The 20707-nt window shown below is 41.0% G+C and overlaps 1 protein-coding gene across 1 annotated transcript; it reads left to right on the top strand.

Moving 5' to 3' along the window:
- The first annotated feature begins 2203 nt into the window (after positions 1-2203).
- MTPAP (mitochondrial poly(A) polymerase) lies at positions 2204-15295 on the top strand. The gene is given in 10 exon segments (XM_059840983.1): positions 2204-2358; positions 4098-4270; positions 4831-5064; positions 5385-5609; positions 8678-8889; positions 11032-11258; positions 12476-12568; positions 12667-12740; positions 14413-14716; positions 14719-15295. Coding segments are annotated over 10 exon segments (1737 nt in total). The 5' UTR covers positions 2204-2219; the 3' UTR covers positions 14775-15295.
- The last annotated feature ends 5412 nt before the right edge of the window (positions 15296-20707 follow it).

The raw sequence follows: 20707 nt of genomic DNA, 5'->3' as shown, positions 1-20707 counted from the left end.
GCTAGGGTACTTTGGGTATCCTCTTTCAGGAACTTGCTTGCACTATTAGTTTTTCCAAACCCACAATTAATTTTAATGAAACCCTTTTCTATTTTTAGACCAACTTCAAAGAGGGAAAGAGGAGGAGGTCCTCTCTGCACATCAATTAATTTAGGCAGGACAAGTCTTAGGATTCCAGAGGAAACTCGCCATGGAGAGATGGAGGAAACACAAGTTTGTACTCCATGGCATGCATAAGTAGGACACAAATTGAAATGCTCTGTTTTAAAAGCAATCTATTCTCTGTCTTAATGGTCATCCTAGAATACAAAACCAAAATAATTAGGTCATAGCAATTACTTCCAGACCCTGACTTACTGGGAGGCTTCCACAAATATATACAGCACTGCACTGAAGACCTACTAACACACAAAGTGCCCTAACATACGCTACAGATGTGCCCACAAGTTTTACATAAATGTTTTTAAAAACCAAAGAAAATGACATTTTCTTCAGTACATGCCTGAGAAACCATGCTGCAGACCACTGACTGCTTGCTGGGTGCCCTGCAGCTCTCTGCCCCAACCATCTCATTTCTGATCCCACAGGCTGCCTTCACTTCAGCATCTCTGCCTTCACAGCCCTGGCCAGGACCAGACAAACAGAATCACAAAATCAATTAGGTTGGCAAAGACCACTGAGATCATCAAGTCCAACCTATATCCAAGCACTACCAGATTGACTAGACCATGGCACTGAGTGCCATGTCCAGATTTTCCTTAAATGCCTCCAGGGACGGTGACACCACCATCTCCCTGGGCAGCCCATTACAATGTCTAATCCCTCCTTCTGTGAAGAAATTCTTCCTAATGTCCAATCTAAAACTATCCTGGCCCAAGACTATGTCCTCTCATTCTGTCACTGGTTACCTGAGAGAAGAGGCTGGCCCCCACCTGGTTACAACCCCCTTTTCTTCAAGTTAAACAACCCAGCTCCCTCATCCATCCCTCAAATGGCTCATTCTCCAGACCCCTTCTCAGCTCTGTTGCCCTTCTCTGGACTCACTCCAGCACCTCAGTGTCCTTCCTGAATTGAGGGGCCCAGAACTGGACACACTGAGGCATACTCAAGGTGTGCCAAGTACATTTCCCTAGCCCCACTGGACAACATCGCTGATAAAGGCCAAAGGTTTTGCTTCCCTTTTTCAAGTCAGTCTGCCAAAACCAATATTAGACCTCCATCATCTTGGCCATCTGACCCTTCAGGTTCACCCCTGTGCCCACCACCACCCTCCTGCCCTTGGCTGGCAGGACTCACGCAGGGGTTGATGCCCAACCCTGGCCTGGGCTGCTGGTGCTTCCTCACACAGGGCAGGCTGCTCACACCCATGCCTCAAGCCTGACCTGAGAAGCTCACAAAATCACAGAATATACTGAGTTTAAAGGGACCCACAAGGATCATTGAAGTCCAACTCCTGGCCCTCTGCACAGGACTACACCAAGAATCACATCATGAGCCTGAAAGCATTGTCCAAAAGTTTTTTGAACTCTCAGGCTTCCTGCTGTGACCACTTCCCTGGAGAGCCTGTTCCAGTGGCCAACCACCCTCTGGGTGAAGAATCTTTTCCTAATATTTAACCCAAACTGCCCTTGACAAAACTTCAGGCCATTCTCTCGGGTTCTGTCACTGGACACCACATAGATCAGTGCCCACCCCTCCTCTTCTCATAAGGAAGCTGTTGAGTTTCATGAGGTCTCCCCTCCATCTCCTCCAGGCTGAGACAACCAGGCAAAGTGACCTCAGCTGCTCGTTTTAAGTCTTCCCCTCAAGGCCCTTCATCACCTTCGTTGCCCCCCTTTGGATGCTCACTAAAAGCCTTATATCCTTCTTACATTGTGGTGCCCAAAACTGCACACAGGCCTCAAGGCGAGGCTGCTCGGGCCCTGAGCAGAGCGGGACAATCTCCTCCCTTGCCCTGCTGGCCATGCTGTGCCCGATGCCCCCCAGGACACGGTTGGCCCTCCTGGCCCCAGGGCACACTGCTGACAGCTGTTCGTTCCGTGTGCCCGGAGCAGGCACCGCCCGCACCCTGGGCTGGCCAGGAGCGTTGCTCCCTCCCACCAGAGCCCCCGAAGGCCCAGGGCAGCCCCAGCCCTTCCCGGCGCGCATGGAGAGAGCTGAGCCCCGCCGGCCACCGTGGAACGCGGCGCCTGCGCAGAGCCGGCGCGGCCCGGCCGGCCATGGCGCTCCGCGCGGGAGGCCCGGCGCTGGCGCTGCTGCGGGGCCGCCTGCGCCTCCCCGGGCCCGGCACCCGCGGGCACGCCCGGCTCGGCCGCTCCGGCGCCGCCGCGCAGCCGGCTGCCGAGGAGCCGGGGGAAGGTAGGGACGGGTTTCCGGGCCTCGCTGCCTTCGCCGCAGGCCTCGGTGCCGCATAGCCCGTTGTGCCCGGGGGCGTGGGGAGGGGAGCGGCCGCCTGTCCCGCTCGGCCCCGCCGGAGGCGCCGGGGCAGCGCCCGCGTCCTGGGCCTGAGGAGCCCCGCAGGGCCCGGGCAGCTCGGCCGGGCGGTGAGGTCGGCCTGTGCCGTCTGGGGCTGCGGCCGAGGAGGCCAGAGTCCGCTGTCAGTGCCCAGGACGCGGCTTGTTAAACTAGATATCAGCTAGAGGTGAATCAAGTGACGGGGCTCATCCCGAGAGACCCCCTTAAAAGGGCATAGGAAACGTGTGACTGGCACTGTGTCTTCAGTACAAGCCGAGAACTAGTGAGCATCAGTGCCATGCTCAGACTGTGCAAAGGACAGCAGAGCCAGAAGTTGTGAGATCACATCTCTGTAGTGGCTAAGCATGTACAGGTAGTAAATCAGGCAAAAATCACAGCTGTTCTGGCCTAATGCAGGTCCATGTCACCCATCCATGGGACTTGTCTTTTCTGCATCTTGGTCACTTCATCCTTCTCTGTTTCCATCGAAACTGTGATATTTATCATCTTCATAAAATGTTTCCTTAGTTTTCTGATAAAAAATGCTAGTATAAAAACTGGCTGTTGAAAGAGCTACTGTGGTTATTATTTACAACAGTAAAGAATACTGTGAGAGCTCAGTAAAGTTGTAAAATGAAAGATTTTTTAAAAAATAAATAGTATCAAGTAATATAACTATCATGTAATGATGCTTAAAGGTTTTCTTGAGGCCGTGAAATCTCATGAGTTCTTCAAAACCAAAAACAGAATAAAGAGCTCTCTGCTGAATATCCCCATGGCAGATGGTACCTGCTGGGAAATGCTCTCCAGCTTCCCAGTCCAAATGACAAAAGGGAAATATTGTCAGGCAACAGCTTCACAGGCTCTGCTGATGTGATGTGGTCAGTGGATTAGTTTGAAAGCTATGCAGGGGAGTGATCATGATTTCAGATTTGGGAGATGGCGCCTCTGTATGCAAAGAGGGAAAAAAGTTCCATGTTTCTGGATGTTGAGCATGTCTCGATTCCATGAGAATTCTGGAGGCTGTCAACAGCAGTACAGATTGCCAGTAGTGTGATGAGATATGACTGCTCTGTGGGTTTATTGTACTGGAGTAGATTAAAGTGTATTATTAAGTGAAAATTTTGAGTAGGCGTTTACTGTAAAGGAAGGTGCTGAGTTGTAAAAATAGCAAGTGTTGAATTGTTCCAGAGTGCTGGTTTTGTGGTAGTTAAGAGAGACTCTCATTTCAGTGAAGCTTGCCAAAGGTCTAGACCTGCCTCACTGCCTAGCTGGCATTTCCTATCTCTTATGGGTGTGTTAAGTTTTTTGATGGTGAGCAGCAAATTAAAGAACAAAAGATTCCTTGTATTATGAAGCTTCCTGTGCACCAAGGGAAGACAGTATTGTTTTCTTCCTACCTTTTCTACTCCTTGTTATTGCAAATGTATGCATTTATGAGAGAAATACACTTATATTTCTTTCTTGCATTCATTCTTCATTATCCTTCATTCCTTCTTCATTCTTTTCATTTTTGCTGTCATGATCTTGGAGAGCCAGGACAGGCCTTTGTTCAATCCAGATGAAGAGATTAAGTGTACTAAAACCAGCCACACATCTTTCTGTTTACATAGAAAAGCCTTGATTCTTGTTTCTTCTCACAGATGCTGAAGTCAGTACCAGAAAGAAGACATTTGCTGAAGTCCAGAAAGAACGCCTGGATCAAGCTGAACGGACTGTTTTAATTAAGTGCCCATCAAAACTTAATGAAAAAAAATTATTGCAGTACTTAGCCAGTCATGGGAATGTTAAGAGTCATTTCTTTTTTGAAAATCGTGTAAGTTATTAATGATGTCAGCTAAAATCTAGACTTAGATGAAAAGAAATACCAGAAAGAAAATTTGGTTAGGCCTCATGTGTAAGTTAAGCAAATTATATATGCTTAGTATATTACATCAGTTTTTATCTGTGCTAATGTTCACAAGTTGCTGAGCAGTTGATTTTTATTCATAAACTAGCCAAGCAACACCTCTAAGGAATAGCCAGCAACCTGTTTTGCACTAAATCTTTGAAACTTTCACATAGCACTATTCATTGTTCTGATAATAGAGATAGCTTTTCTTTATGTGTTTCTTGAGTATTCCAGTTGTGAAGATAAATGTAGTTCAGAACTTTTATGTTTAGTGCTAGCTTCCAAGAATAGCACATCTTAAATACTTTTAATCTCTTGTGGAAAAGCATCTAAAATGTTTTGAGATATGGAACCTAGCATTTGGCTTCAGGGCTGTCATATTAATCTGTCTCAGGAGCCCAGGAGCATCTGAGTAGTATCAGTACACTGAGTTCAAGCATTGTATGCTTTTATCTCACCCTCAGTTTCCATTCTTAATGTTTTAGGGCATCAGTGCTTTAATAGAGTTTTCAGACAAGAGCAGTATAGCCTCGTTGCAGGATGCTGTTGGGATCCCAAGTGCTTCAGAGCATCATGTTGTCCCATTTAAATCAAGACTTTTTACTTTCACACTGAAAAACCCAGTGAGTCAACACCTTGAAGAGACGCCACTTCACCTCTCTCCTCAGTGTCACATTCCAGTGAAAGACCTTATTGAAAAGCTTTGTCTCGCAGACAGCGTAAGTAGAGGTTTCTAGATATCTCTTAATTAAAAATAAGGCATGTTCATTTCAGATTTGAAAGTGGTCATGTGAAACTTATAAAGTTATTTTTTTTTATTAAAATGGTAACATATTAGCATTTTATGTGAGTGGTTCTACATTGAAGTAAATAAATTAAATTATTCATTTTAATGATGAAAACAATTCTTCTGTATGAAAGGAACCTTTATGAAGTTTTGAAAAATAACCTTCTAATTGCATTGATATTAAATAGATGAAAATATATGTTAATAGAAGTTGGGTCATTGTATTTTTACGGTGTTTATTTTCTGAACTAGATAAGCAGTCAGATGTACATTCTACTGAATGAGTATCAGCTTACAGAAGAAAACATCAAGCTGCGATTTCTGGCCTGTTCTTTGGTTCGGGATTTTGCACGTGCATATTTCCCTGACAGCACAGTAAAGCCATTTGGCTCTTCAGTCAACACGTTTGGCAAACTAGGATCTGATGTGGACATGTTTTTGGACTTCCATGACACAGGAAAGCATGCTACAAAAATGGTAAGGTTGTGCTGTGCATCTTCAGTTTGTTGGATTTCTTCAACAGAGCAGCTCATTTGCTGTTTCACACGCAGGAATGAGTTTATTTTTATTTAGATTTTAAATGGGTTCATACTATAGAGTGTAAACAAGTTTATTTGAATGTTTGGAGCTGAAGACTTTCAGAAACTAATTGTGATGTGGATGAGATGTTCTTTGCAATAGGAAGAAAATTATTTGGTGTTTACATAAACTTTACACTATTAGGGTGAATTTCACTATGAAGAAAATCCTCATCCTCCAAAACTGTTTTGGCAGAGTCTTCTGAAAAGACCTTCCCATTCTATTGTCGTGTTTTCTTCTCTGTACCTTCTGTGCTTCAGCCATGCTCTGTTAAAGCGTGGTTTTGTTATTTAGGGTCTTCCATGTCCTAAAGCAAAGTAAGTTTGTGGATGTGCACATCTGTGTTTTGGCAGGATTGTCACATTCTTTTCCTTACCTTAAAGAGATGACGTTATGCTCCAGGGAAGTTACTGGATTATGTACTGGGCTGTATATATATCTGTAGGCACATACTGAGTGTGTGCAGGTGTGAAAGCTCAGGACATGGGATAGTCATGATGAGTACTTACAGTCACAGATTCTGAGTGAATAATCAAGTAAGTAATTCTCATGAAAACTTTTCCTTTTGCTTGTGTGGTGACAGATGGTTTGGGAGAAGCTGTCGGGAAAAACTGTTGAAGTTTAGGAAAAAAGTTTAAGCCCATTGTCTTTTAAGTTTTTTTCTTAGAGGACAATGAGCGTAAACTTTTGAAGATTGAAAATTCTCTTAGCTTTTCTGTACAATTTGTATATTGCTGTGTAGGTTACTTTTAAAGAAATAATCCTTCAAAATGTATATAGTTTTAGTATTACTGCAGTGATAAATCACAATGAAAGCAAAAAACGTCATCTGAAGAGAAGGATTGTCATGTGTGTGTGAAGTGTTAAAATTTTTATGCTTAATCAGTGAAGTTTCCTCTTAAATTTTGAAGGAATAACTTTTAAGTATAAAATGTCTATTTTCAAAGTATGTTTGGTAGCTAGCTGTTTGCTTTTTTATGTATCCTGTGTGCAGATAAAAGTTCTATTGTGAAATGTAGAGTATTTGATGCTGAGTGAGCAGCTGTGATTACCTGTGAATAGCTGAGAGACTTAGCACTCTGGGGAGACAAAGGGGGGAGGTAGCTTTAGTTTCCAGGTGATTTAGCGGCAGTGGAAAAGGTATGTTCTGATTTCTTCACTTCTGTAGCCTTTCAGGAGGTGCCAGCAATGGGGAGGATGAGACGTTTCAGCACCTATTTACATGAAATAACTGGTTTTGAGCCTTATGGCAAGCTAATTACCAATTGTCATTTAAGAAAAGGGGCAGAAGTGGGAACATTCTTTTAGTACTAAGAGTGAATACTAGACCACAGATAGAGCATTTTTAACCCCTGGCAGTTTGAGAGATTAGTGAATGACTTTAAACAGGGCTCTGTAATATTTTAGAGTAGCAGTTTTTGTTAAACTGTTGTGCTTCTTGCTTAGGTTACTGTATCAGTTTGCCAAAAAGCAGCTATTTACTTTTAATAATAGTAATAGTTTCATATTTGCTGTTTCCATCTACACGACAAGAATTGGGGAAGAACCACAGGGTTGGGGCAAGTGTATCAATACTTCATAGCCCCTAGCTAGCATGAAAGTTATATGAAGGTATATAAGTATAGGAAGGAAGGTTATTTAATTGCTAAGAATATCTACTTTATCATTATAAAACGGTCCTCATTAAGGTTTTGAGAAATAGTGAGTTGCTGTCTGGAAAGGCCCATTGTGGTTTTTGTCACAAATATAAATATCAACAGCCGCCCACCTACAGGTCAGCTGAGTACCCATCTTTGCTTTCCTGTTAACTGCCTCGATGTTGATAGTTACAGGCTCCTTTCACTTAGAGCCAGCCCTATGCAGCATGCAGCCTCGCAGCCAGATGGGATTAGGGACTGCTGTCCGGGCATGTTCCACCACACGTGGTGCTGACTGGAGAGTCGCTCCAGGGAGGGGAGCGGGAACAGTCACCTCCGTGACTGTCAGAGAGACTCCGAAATTCAGGCCCTGAACTGGCCTTATGGGAAAGGTTGCAAGGTCCATAACTTCTGAATTGTTTCACCTGTCTGAGGTCACTAATTTGTGGACAACAAAAGTAATGTACTTGGTATCTCAGTTACTGTTACATCACTGTGATTTTATTTGTACAGTATGCATTCACCCATGACATGTTCCAAGGGGGAGAATAAGTCAGTGTCCAGTATATGATTAGCAAATAAAACTAGCTGATGTCTTAAAAACACAAGACTATAAAGAAAACAGATATTTCACAGGTATTTTATTGAGGTAAAAACTACAAATATGGCAAATCAAAATATGAAGACCTACAAAGAAGTTAATTTCTGATGTTAGAATATATCTTCACAATATTTTTCTCTTTCAGGGAAACTATATATGACATGAAGTAATTTTTTTAAGTCTTCCAGAATCATATCTTAATTTTGAATGATTTAAGTGATTTGCATGGTTAATTTTTTAACTTTTTAAAATGAAAAAGACATTTTTTACTGACACTTCTACTTGATTTACTAATAATGCATTGTTCTTTGAGGGTTTGACATGGAATTACCGATAGTTTGAAATTATTGGTAGTTTGTTTGTGTTTTGCCCCTCTGTAATTGTGTGCTCCTCTGTACAGTCAGAGCATTTATGCTCTCCTGGTAATTCCAGAATAACCTTTTTAGCCAGTAATGAGATCTAGTACTATTACACTCCTGTTTGAACATGAAGATTTATGGTAAGTTGATCACTATTAGCCTGGAAAAATTGAATCACCAGAAAAGAATGTAAAAGAGAGAGCAATATGTTTTTACCTATTTTAAGTTCCGTGGACTGCTTTGAATAATTCTCGTCTTTCAGTTCTAGTTGTACAAACTCCTTTGCAATTTGCAGTGGTCTTTTAGAAGTATTTTTAAATGTCTCTTTTGTTTGAGAGCTAACAGCTTATTTTTAAAATTCTGTGTTAGAAAAAAGGTCCCTTTGAAATGGAGTATCAGATGAAAAGGTTACCATCTGAAAGATTAGCAACTCAGAGGATTCTTTCTGTGATTGGTGACTGCCTTGATAATTTTGGTCCCGGGTGTGCCAATGTACAGAAGATCCTCAATGCCCGCTGCCCTCTGGTGAAGTTTTCCCATCAGCCAACAGGATTCCAGTGTGATCTGTCAGTGAGCAACAGGTGAGACCTGGTTTTAAAAAGTTTGCAGAGAATTCTGGTGTACTTTAAGTGTTCTGAAAACCTGTAATATCAACTGTTTCCTCTTTTCTGTGTTGTTAACAAATGTGAATGTTGCCTCTGAAAGTAAAAAGGATATTTTTTGACTCCTAGAGGTTAGAGTTTAATGTCCTTAAGTTGTCTTTCTCCAGCATAGGAAATACTTGCTAGCTGAAGCTGAAGACTCGAAAACCAGTCTATGGAAGAAGGTTAGCTTATAAAATGGGAAAGAAGGCAGTCAGTGTTCATTAGTCATTACTTCCCCATGGCATATGTACAGCCTTTCTTGATTACTTTTCAGATTAAGCAGCTCCAGAATGTTAATTTTTAGGGATTTTGCTTCTAGTTATTTTGGTGTCCTTTCCTTTTTCTTAAGGCCTGCATACAGCTGTTTGCTGGGAAGATGCCCTGGATGCCGAGGGAATTCCCGCGGGGAAGGGGGCCTGCGGCGTTCCCGCCGTGCGGGGCCGCTCGCAGCACTGCCCGCTAGGGGGCGCCGGCTGCCCAGAAATGTCCTCAGGGCCCCTCGGTGACACAGACATGGCCGTGCCGCCCCTTTGTGCTTCTGCCCTCCCGTGTTTCAGTCAGAAACACCCCCCTCGCTGCAGTGAACAGCTCTGGCATAAGTGTACATAGCCCAAAATGAGTTACTGACCCTTTTCATTGTTGTTGGGGAATATAAAAATGTGAGTGATTATTCTTCATGATAAAAGTGACAGGACCCAAGGGAATGGCCTGAAGCTGTGTCTGGGAGATGCAGGTTGGATATTAGGAAAAGGTTTTTCAGAGAGTGGGTGAGCCCTGGAACAGGCTCTCCAGGGAAGTGGTCACAGCACCAAGCCTGGCAGAGTTCAAGAAAGTTTTTGACTATGCTCTCAGCAAATGGTGTGACTCTTGGGGCTGTCCTGTACAGGGCCAGGAGTTGGACTTTGATGATCCTTGTCGGTCCCTTCCAACTCAGATTATTTTGTGTTTCTGTGATACGTGTGTTAGTGCAGTTTTGTGACTTCTCTGCATCAGATACAATCAGATCAGATACTGAATTACCCAAAGTTCTGTTTCAGAATATGCAGGAGTTGTTCAGGCAATGTTGAACAAGTTTCTTACAATGATATTATTTGTCTTTATGCAGCCCCAGTGAAACTCAGCATGTAGTTCTGTAGAAGCTTCCTTGTAACTCACAGCTGATAGTTTGGCTGGTTGGGACTGCATGTCTTGTCTTGCTATAATTTTTACTAGAAACACATCTCTCTGGACACTGTAAAGCACCTCACAGCTGAAATTTAAGAAGCCCAGGTGTTACAAAATTTTGACCTAGTAAATGTCCCCAAAAGGCTGTGCTGAATTTTTAGAACATCTTTTAGCACTTCAGGCTAAAACTGAACCAAAGTAAGTTTTGCTCTCATGCTGTACTTCCATTTTTTTTCTACTTTTGCCCTCCCATTTGTACGATACATGAATGGTTGTGTAACAGCGTGAAAAAGGAGATCAAAAACTGATCCATCTGAAAACCTTTATCCTTCCAGATTAGTTGTTTTTTTCAGCTCGACTAAGCACCAATCATTTGAAAATTACCAAACTGACTTGTTTTGCGGATTTCATTGTGTTTCTGCACTTACATTATTTTTCAGTGCAGCGTTTTACTACCTTTTAGATAAAAACGGTAAAAGAAGTTCTAGTTGAATTTTTTTATGTGTTAGGGTAGAGATATTACCTAACGTACCAAAGGCAATTGTGGCTGAATTATATTTTTTCACCTCAGTTCTGCATAGTTTGACTCCACGTTACTTGAGGGTGTTTTCTTTATTTTGGGGTTTTTTTCCTCCCACTGTGATGTGAATTGAGGAAACAGGAAACTGTGCAAATGCATATTATTTATCCAGAACTGTATAATTCTTGCTATGAAAAACTACCAGGTATTTAATGCTGGATAATTCCAGGCATTCCTACCCAAACCATTCTACTATTCTATGATTCTCTTCTATATTTTTTGAATGTATAAAAGTTAATTTTTTTTTCATGAAAGGTCCCTTAATGAACAATGAATACTGTGCCTGATACTTTATATTTTCTCATCATTTACATGTCATCCCATTTCCTCTTCAGCATTGCAATAAGAAGTTCAGAACTCCTGTATATCTACGGCTGCCTGGATTCCCGTGTGCGAGCGTTGGTGTTCACCATACGGTGCTGGGCCCGTGTCCATGGGCTCACAAACAGCGCTCCTGGTACCTGGATTACAAACTTCTCCCTGACCATGATGGTCATGTTTTTTCTGCAGAGGAGATCGCCACCTATCATTCCAACACTAGACCAGCTTAAAGAGCTGGCAGGTAAACACAGCTGTTGGTGTTTATTGCAGTTGATTGTTTATTGCACATTTGTTTTATCTAAAGTGATAAACCCAAGCAATTTTTTTTATGCTCTTGAATACTAGTGAACATTATTTGTGTTTTCAGTTTGAGGGAATACACAAGTTTTACATGGTTTTTTTTAGTGAAAATAATGCATCTTTAAAGGCAAAATAAATATCTTTTTAATACAATACTGATTCGATATAGAGGGGTTAGACTTATTCTGTCCCTTAGATAATTAAATGTAATTTACTTGTTCAGTGCTCCTATGCTGGAATTTTTTAATTTTGTTATTTAGAAGACTTGTAGGGACTTAAACGTTTCTGGAGTTCAGGATTTTGTGCAGACTTAACTGCACAAAATATGATGATATGATATGTATTGTTTTATAGCTACCAAATGCTTAAAAGAAAGGCTGTGTTTTCTCCTCCTAACTTGTAATATCTTTGAGACTGTTCAGGCCCTTTGCAAATAGTTCTTGTATCTCTACAAACAAGCTGTTCTGGAGGTTTCTTACACAGCATTCAGGTTGTGTTATCTTCAGTGAATTGTATGAAAGCATTGAGAATGACATCCCAAGTTCTTGATTCCTTACTCATGTCTTCTGTGTATTGACATGATTTCTTGGAAGCTTTGAGTGCTTTAAGTGGAGGAAAAGGTCTGTATTCAGTTACTTTAAAATAATTTTAAACATTTCCATCAGAATTCTGTAGAAATGTTTATACATAAAACATGTGTTCTGATATTTACAACAGTGTTCGTAATTCTGTGAAGTTTTTCAGAGGAAGACAGTGAACGCTCTGGGGCTGATTTTTTTTTAACCCTTGTGTAGGTAGTAACCTCATAGAGTTGTGCTGTTAAGTGTGTAATACAGCCCTCTATGCAGAGATACCCTGCTTGCTACATATAAGAAATTTTCAGAGATACGAAGATGTCATTTATCTTAGTCCTGTCAGATTTTAAAAACATGCCATTTGCTCATGACGCTTTCCCTTTGCCTGTCTATGGACTTTTTTCTTTTAAATCTTTTACCACTTAATTTGAATCTTAACCTAAAAGTTCACTTGTGAATTCCTAATTTCCTAATTTGATGTGTGTAGTATGGTAGCATTGCTTTCACCTTATCTGAATTTTTTAAATACAATGGCATTTTACTGTTTATTACTTCAAAATATGCCCACAACTTTTTCTTTCAGGTGAAAAAGACAAACATATAATTGGAGGATATGATTGCTCATTTGTTAGTGATTTAAGGAAGATTAAACCTACAAAAAACACAGAAACACTTGGTAAGTAGATCTTCATAAATTTTGTTTATTCTATGACCATATTAAAAACAAACTTTTCCTTAATGTTACTGATGGCTCTTGTTTTTCTTTCCCCTTAGATGTATTGTTGGGTGAGTTTTTTGAATATTTTGGAAACTTTGATTTCAGAAAGAATTCCTTAAATCTTCGAAAGGTAAATGGATTTTAATTGCTCATCATTATCAATTGAATCTCTCTGTCTGCCATTTGACAAACTGCATATGCTAAGCAGCAATTTCTGTCATCTTTATTATATATTAAAAAACATTTATATGGAAACAAGAGTTCTTTCTGTGAAGGAGGAGTGTTTTCCTCTTGGAGCCCAGTAACTTACAATACCATTAAGAACATTTACAGTGTCATTACTTGGATATGCTGGAAAGCAGAAACTGATGCAAAGCTAGTGTGATTTTAATGAAAAACCCTGTAATAAAAGTGGCAGTTTTAAAAAGTCCAAGCTCTTTTGCTTCTGTGGGAGGAAAACTTTTAAAATGTCATGATGTCTGTCATAGCAAAAGTCTGTGATAAACCCTGTAAGCTGACAAGATTTGCATTTAAAGTTGGGAGTCCAGACCCAACCAGAGCCTACATTAAAACTTACAGCTAAGTTTTGGGTATGCTTTTGACACTGCAGTTTTCTACTGCAGTTAGTATCAGCCTGCAGTAGGCATGCTATAGCATGATAATTCTGTGCTAGCACTTCAGTTTGCTTTATATGTTTTAGTCATCCTATTGATCTGTGTGTGCACGCAGGTATAGTGGAAATACATGAAAATGTAATCTCCATAACTCACACGTGTTCCTGCTGGGCTGCTTCCAGAGTGGGGTTTCAGTGCCACTTTGCTGTGTGGATGCTCATTTGTTCTCTTTCCTATTTGGGCTCTGTGGATCACTGGCTAAAGAGCCCTTTTTGCAGATCGATCCTAGAAACTGATTTATTTAGGTGGAGAATTTCAGTTTGCTGTTAAGCATGAAAAAGGCAAGCAAAAACACATTTGAAGCCTGAGCTAGTCAGGGGAGGTATCTGGGCTGCTGCTCTTCCTCTGACAGTGCTCTTGGCCCTGGGGCAAGTGTATGTAAGGTGTACACAGACACTTCCTGGACCAACAGAAGGTGGTAGATTCCTGCTAGAGCTTGGGCAGAGGTTCTGCTATACAGAACCAGTTAGCTAAGAAACACTGATAAGCACTGAGGTGGAAGTGCATTTAAATAACAAACTACATAGTTGTCAGCTATTTGTGTTGTGCTATACCAGGTACCTAGCAGTGGACCATGACCTGAATAGCTCTGTGCTTAAAAGCAGACCAAACTGGGAGGAATTTCAGTCAACAAAGCAATCTTGTTCACTTACACCAGCACTGTGATGTCTCTGAAGAGTGTGGGAGGAATGGTTTGAACAGTTAAAGTGCATGCAGTATTTTATCAAACTGAGCTGTGCAGGTTAATATGACACCCTGATGCTGCCCATACACAAGTGGAATTAAGAGTAGGAGGTTGCACTAGGTGAGGTCTGAGCTTTGTTGGATAGCAAGTGGGAGAATGGCCAGAAAGATAAGTTAGCCTGTAGTTGTGTGTTCTTTACCTTGAAAGATATCTAAGTTGAACGTGGCAAAGAAAACCACCACTGAGAGGATTCAGAGAACAGGAATAATACAGTCAAGTTGACAAGAAAATGAACTTGATTAATAATGACTGGGTGTTTTGTGAAATGTTCTCTAATAGGTCAAAACACTTGTAATTCTAATGTAATAACTCAAGTGATTCGTTATTTGCTCAGCCTATAATGTACATATGCAACTTTGGCTTTTTCTTTATGCTGTCTGCAGGGAAAGGAAGTAAATAAGCCTGAGTCGTCTCCTCTTTATATCTGGAATCCCTTTGAACAAGACCTTAATATCAGCAAGAATGTTAATCAGCCACAGCTGGAGAAATTTATAGCTATGGCCAGAGAAAGTGCCTGGATTTTACAGAAGGAAGATAAAACTCAGCAAATGATCAATAAAGAACCTTGGGGACTGGCAGCTCTACTGATACCATTTGGAAAAAATAATTCCAGCAAGATGAAGAATAGGATGAAAGGAATAGGAAGTGAAACAATCAGAAGCCTCTTGGACTCTTTAAAGTTAAATAATGCAAGCAGTCAACAAAAAGCAGTGGGAAAATGACTTTAAGCACAGAAACACAATAGCTAATATTCTGTTTTAGGAATTGAATGTGACACACAGTCCAAAGAACATTAATTTTAATATTTCTACTATGGAGAATGGAGAATCAAGCAATCTCTGTTTTTCATCGTAATGATTTTCGTACAGGTCTGCATTCTTTCTGTACATTTTTCTCCTCCTTACTCCTCACTTTTCCATCTGTTTTATGAATGAAGAGTATTCAAATGTAAGTTTGGCAGATGCATTTTGAAAGTAGCCTTCGGATGGGCACTCTTCTGTAAAAAAGGCTGACAGGAGCAGTATGGGAAGAAGCCTTTGGGAATTCTCTTGGCTAGCATACAAATGATATGCTAATTAAAAGCTCAAGAAACAACCACCTTTCCATGAAACCACAGTCTGAAAGAAGATGAATGTGTTGGAACCATTGTTTCCAATCCAGTCATGTTTTGGAAGCCAGTAAAACTGAAGTGCATGTATCTATTTTTGCAATTGTTTTCCATTCATGTAGATAGTGCCAAGACAAAATAAAGAGAATGGAATTAGATAGTCGGGTGTGCAGTTTCATAAAGCATTGCACCACCATAGCTCTCCAAGGATAGTGCTGCTGTTTTGTGTTGGAAAAGTGGGTTTGCTCTTGTGTTTACCACCTGATTTAAAATGTCTTTAGTTAACTCTCCTTTGTTTTCTCTACTCAGGACTGGTCTCCACCCACACTTGTTTCTTATTTTGCCTCCAGCTTCACTTTAAACCTGTATTTCAGGTTCAGGCAGGGGTTCTTGAATGCCCTTCTTGCTTCATGACTCTCCCCAAAGCTGCTGCCTACCAGGTGACATCAAAGCATTCCTGCAGAGGGATCTGTCCTGTGCAGAGATCCAGAGAATCACCCCAGTCTTGCTTTGGTTTTCACATATTCAGGAGAACAGCGATGGTCCCCCTTCCAGATCAGTTGGGCCAGCAGAGTCAGTGCTTTTTATTGACTTGAAACATTTGAGTGCTCTCTGCATCTACTTAAAAAGAAGTCTTTTCAGAGGAAGGGGGAGAGGGGAGGGAAGGAAAGAAATGGGAAATGGAGAGCAGGCAAATATCAAACTTTAAAAGTACATTTGTGAGTATTTCACTGTCCAGTTTGAGCGCCACTCATGCACTGGACTAAATGCTGTCATCAATTCCACAGAGTGTTTTTTTTAATCTTAACAGAAATTCCATGAAGGAAATTACTGTATTCAGAGATAATCATATAAATGCAACATCAATTTTATGATTACTGTTTCATTTTCAGTACTTTTAGACTCTTTAATGTTGCACTGGTATATGGTCTTGTATAGACTTTTTTCTAATGGTGTGATCTGAACAATTTATAAGTGTGTTTTCTCTTTTCTCTGATGTATTATTCATTGGAAATACTGTAGGCAATAATAATGCATACTTCCAAGTACTTGTAAAAACTGGGCAAGGAAAAGTATCTTCTACCAGTTGACAAACTGAAAGGTTAAACCCTCAAGTCAATTCCCTAATAGTTTATTCAGAGTTTAAAATAATACTTATATGTGTCCATTTCTGATTCATAAATGTTTTCTTAAATAATGACTCACATAGTCATTATCTTGGTTGCTGGAATTAATTCTCATATTAACTTCTTCAAGACTGAGCCTTGATTTTGAAACTTAGTTTTCTACTTAAATCCTGATATTAGAACTTCTTTTTGGAGGCTACTATGAAGTTTATTGTAACTTGCTATTGATGCAAACACAAAGGCTTTGATAGCAAACTTGACACAGATTATGTAAGGAGCCTGCTGCTCCCTTAATCTTTATAGATGCACCTAGAGGTGCATTTTCTGCAGTTTACCCAGGAACAGACTATGTAGCTTTTTGAAGATTAGGGCAGTACTTGATACTTTGGAATTTTATTTTTTTTAGTTTAATTAAATGGGTAATAGTGTAATAATAAGAATATGGGTTACCAGGGACAGAAGCATGCAGCAGAACTGTGGCAGTGTGTACCTAATTGCATTATATTCACAGGGATCCACTGATATAGGTAGGAAAGATTTTATAGGAATTTTGACATAGGTACAGGACACTTGTAGACAAATAACAGTGAATTTTGTATTTTGGTTATGTGCTTGAGCCAGGCTTCATTTGTAAATGGTTGTAGATATTCAAGCCGCTCAGTATTCCTTAAAAGGCAGGGCAGACCATGGTTTCTGTAAATGCAGCGCCTTTCAGCATCACTTTTCTGTTTAGACTGCCTGTCCCTTTTGGGAATAGTTCTGAACCCTTGTCATGGCTGCAGGCCCGTTTCTGAAAAGACGAGAAAGAAGCCAAAAGCAGAGTTGTGGCAGTGGAATGCACAGGTTATTTTTTCAGATATCTGCTAGTCGAGGGAGCTGGTGACCAGGGAGCTGAAGCCTAGAGGCTGTGAGGATCAGCTCTCATTGCTGAGGTAAATAAGCTCAGCAGGCAGCTTTCCTAGAAGAGGCAGTAGCTGGGGGCTGACCATGAGCTTCCCTGAAGTAGGAGTTATAACTGGGAAAGAGCTGAGTGAAACGGAAGCCACCTGTGGGAAGTGAACCAAGACTTGAGGGGGTGTATTGTGAGATCAAGAGAGATGGTATGATTATCATTTCCTGAGGGCAGCAGTCTTACATTGATGATATTTAGAAACCATCAATATGGTTCTGTCACTGGAAAAAAGAGCTGGATGTATGCCAAGAAAGGACTATGATTATGATCTAGATTTGAGAGCTCATTCATATGCTCCAGAAACATTTAAACAATGTCTCTGCAAGACCAAGGCAGTAAGTTTTAGTTACTTCTCAAACTGGTGCTGATCTGCTGTATTGTATGGTGGGGCTGTTTGGGAGGTCACAGGGAAGGAACACCAGTGAATTAAAGACAGTTTTGCCCCTCTGCCCCTTTCCCTCACTGGAAATACTTTTTAGTGCGAGTCTCATATTTCCTCACTCTTAAATGGTAAGGGAAACTGAAAACATTTGGAAGTTCCTTGTCCCAAGAAAATACGCTTTGGGATATTAACTTCAAAGTTAATGTTTGTTGCCAGGGATTTTTATTTCCCTAGATGTTTGATGCTCACAAGTGAGGCAGGAATAGATTCTACTGCAGCTGTCACTGTTCCTCATTCCTCTATAACTTCCAGGGAATCTGCAGCCTTGGCCTACAGTTGACTCCTGGCTGAGCATCCTAGTGCCATGCTTGTGAAGACACAGTCACAAAACAGACTTATTGCCACATTTCCTGTCTCAGGTTCTGTTCTTTAGACTTGGAATCATGGTATATTTCAGGTTGGGAGAGAGCCCTGGACCTAGTCCAGTTGCCTTCTGAAGTGGTATCAGCTGTGAGATCAGACCAGGACTTTTTATCTAGTCAGACCTTTAAAACCTCCAAGGATGGAGACTGCACAGCCTGTTCTAGTGCTTGGCTGTCTCCATTACTGTGGTGGGCTGGGCTGAAATATGCTGCTCCATCATTGTCATTTTTAGTGGCTTTTTTTCTGATCCTGGAACATGCTCTCAATCAAAATGCTGTCTACTACAACTGTTCAAGCTGCTATTTGCCATAGAAAGCCCCAAGTCTTTCCTTCTTTCTCTGTCTTTCCAGCGGAACTTGTATCCATCCATCACAGTGCTCCCATCACATGCAAGCCCTCCTAGCATAGCTGTTATTCCCACAGCACAAGTACTAGTAACACCACAAGGAGCTCTAGCTCCTCCTGCTTGTTCCCCAGCCTGCCACATATTTGTATCTGTACATTTTAGGTACCTGTTCATAATATTTTATTATTCTTGAGATCCCTTTTGTTCCTGTCACCCTGTATCCTTTTCTCTCAGTCCATGTCCACAAGCATGCCATAACTGGGAGTTATGATTGTCCTCTTCATTGTTCTGATTGGTTTGATATGGCCACTGTGCATATCCGGCTTACGAAGTCCTCATGACACTAAATCCTGATGAAAACTTATTTCTTGAAAGGCTCTGCAGGAAAATAAGAGGCCTTGAGTAGCAGACTGGTGTTCTGCACGGGCAGAAAAGCCCCAGAAAATACACTGCCATGCAGAAATGATGATGCAGGTGCAGAATCACTTTAGGGCACAGTGCTGTGTGTCTGGGAGCCTGTTGCTTCCACAAGTGTAGTAGTGTGGTACAGGATGCTGCTGCCCAGCAGAGCTTGTCCCTTGTCCCACTTGGATCTGACATGTCTGTGGTGCTGTGTTACTTCTAAGTCTAGAGCAGTCAGGCTCTCAGCCACAACCTCACTCTGCTCCATGCTTGTGCTGGTCATTGAGGAATTGTGTTCTTAGAACAGAAAGTCTTCCCTCATAGAAACAAACCTGCAAGGTCAATTTTTTTTACACTCTCCAGAGGTACAGGCTATCTTTTTGCTTAACAAAATTTTGTACCTTTGGAGAAAGAAAAGGTAGACAAAGAACCTCCATTTAAATAATTTTGCAAACTAGTGAAAGGTCCATGCCACATTCAGCTGAAGAAAGTTTAAGATTTCCAGCCTGGTCTGCTTTGGAGATATGATGAATCAACAATTAGGAAGCTTTTCAAAGTAAAGTCATGTTGTTCACTGGAAAGTTCTCTTCCAAATGCTTTCCCCTGCTTATCACAAAATTACCAAGGTTCTCTTCTAGTACTAAATTCTTGCAAACATCATGGGTAACTTGAGGTCAGTTTGTTTAAAACAAGGGTTAGGATTTATTTGAGGCTTACCTGTGCCTGGAGATAAAATCTCCCTCACCATAAATCCTCTTAGTTGAAAGTCTTGATCCACTGCTTTTGCAGACCTGTTTCTCATACTTTCTTTAAGCAGAGGATTGGTTTGCTTTCTTTTGCAGGACCTCCCTGCTTCTTTTCACTCTTCCCATTGTCTTTTCATTGTATCTGACTGTAAAAAATAGTATTCCACTTCCCCTAGTGAAGCAATAGTGAATACAGCTGTATTCAAGAAAAAGTAGTTTTCAAAAGGTGGCTCTCACATTGCAGTGTAATTTTTTTTACTGCTTAATTTCTTGTGTAGACTGAATCTCTGTACTGCATTTCCCATGGCACGTAGAGGGATCAATTAGCTGGACTTGATGGGTCTCACCTTTATTGAACCTGTATTTTTGGGAAGTCTCCTCAGTAAAGGGACTTGTTTAACACAGTCTGTTATACTAGAAGCAAATTTTTGCAGGGAGGCGCTCTACCCTTCAGGATTCATTTTGTTTTCCCTTATTGTTATGGGGAAAACTGTGTTCAATTTGTTTCACTGAATGACTTCAGAGATGATAGGTTTTTGTTCCCATGCTGAGCTTTCTTGTGCATACAGATTTGTAGTCAATGTAAACAGTGCAGCCCTGTACAGGAATTTTGTATGGAACAACTCCCAGAATATGTCTTGTAGGTTTTATGCTCACAGCCCAACAGGGGAGGTAAAAGCCCCAGAAATTACTAAGGCATAGTCTCTCTTTTGTGGTGCTGACTCCATGAGATGGAACAATTTCCATAATCCTGTATTTCCTTTTCTCATATTGGAGAGAAGAAAGACATTGCTTTCCTGCAGAGAAAAAGTAAACATGTTAGAAGTTGGACTGTTGGGGTAAAGAGCTGTAGTAATTACATTCTTTCTGAACATTTCTATCTAAAGTTTGGTTTTCTAAAGTCCTTCTCCTAGGAGTGATTTCTAGAGATTTTCAGGACGAGAGAACTGGGAGAATACACAGAGGCTTTGTAGTTCTGGCAATCAGATAAATGGTACTTACTATTAGATTAATTATCAAATGTAATTGCATAGGGGACAATAACACATGTAGCAGTCTGACAATAACAAGTATCACTGCCTTGTCTCTTTGAACTCGTTTTCCTGCCTTCATTTTCTGTAGTCCAGTGGTGCACTGCTTTTACAGAGGATTTCAGAGAGCATATTGAATGGAAACTACAGAATCCAATACA

The sequence above is a fragment of the Haemorhous mexicanus genome, chromosome 1 (genome assembly GCF_027477595.1).
Source record: "Haemorhous mexicanus isolate bHaeMex1 chromosome 1, bHaeMex1.pri, whole genome shotgun sequence".
NCBI classification, from domain to species: domain Eukaryota; kingdom Metazoa; phylum Chordata; class Aves; order Passeriformes; family Fringillidae; genus Haemorhous; species Haemorhous mexicanus.
This window is presented reverse-complemented; position numbering and strand designations above follow the sequence as displayed.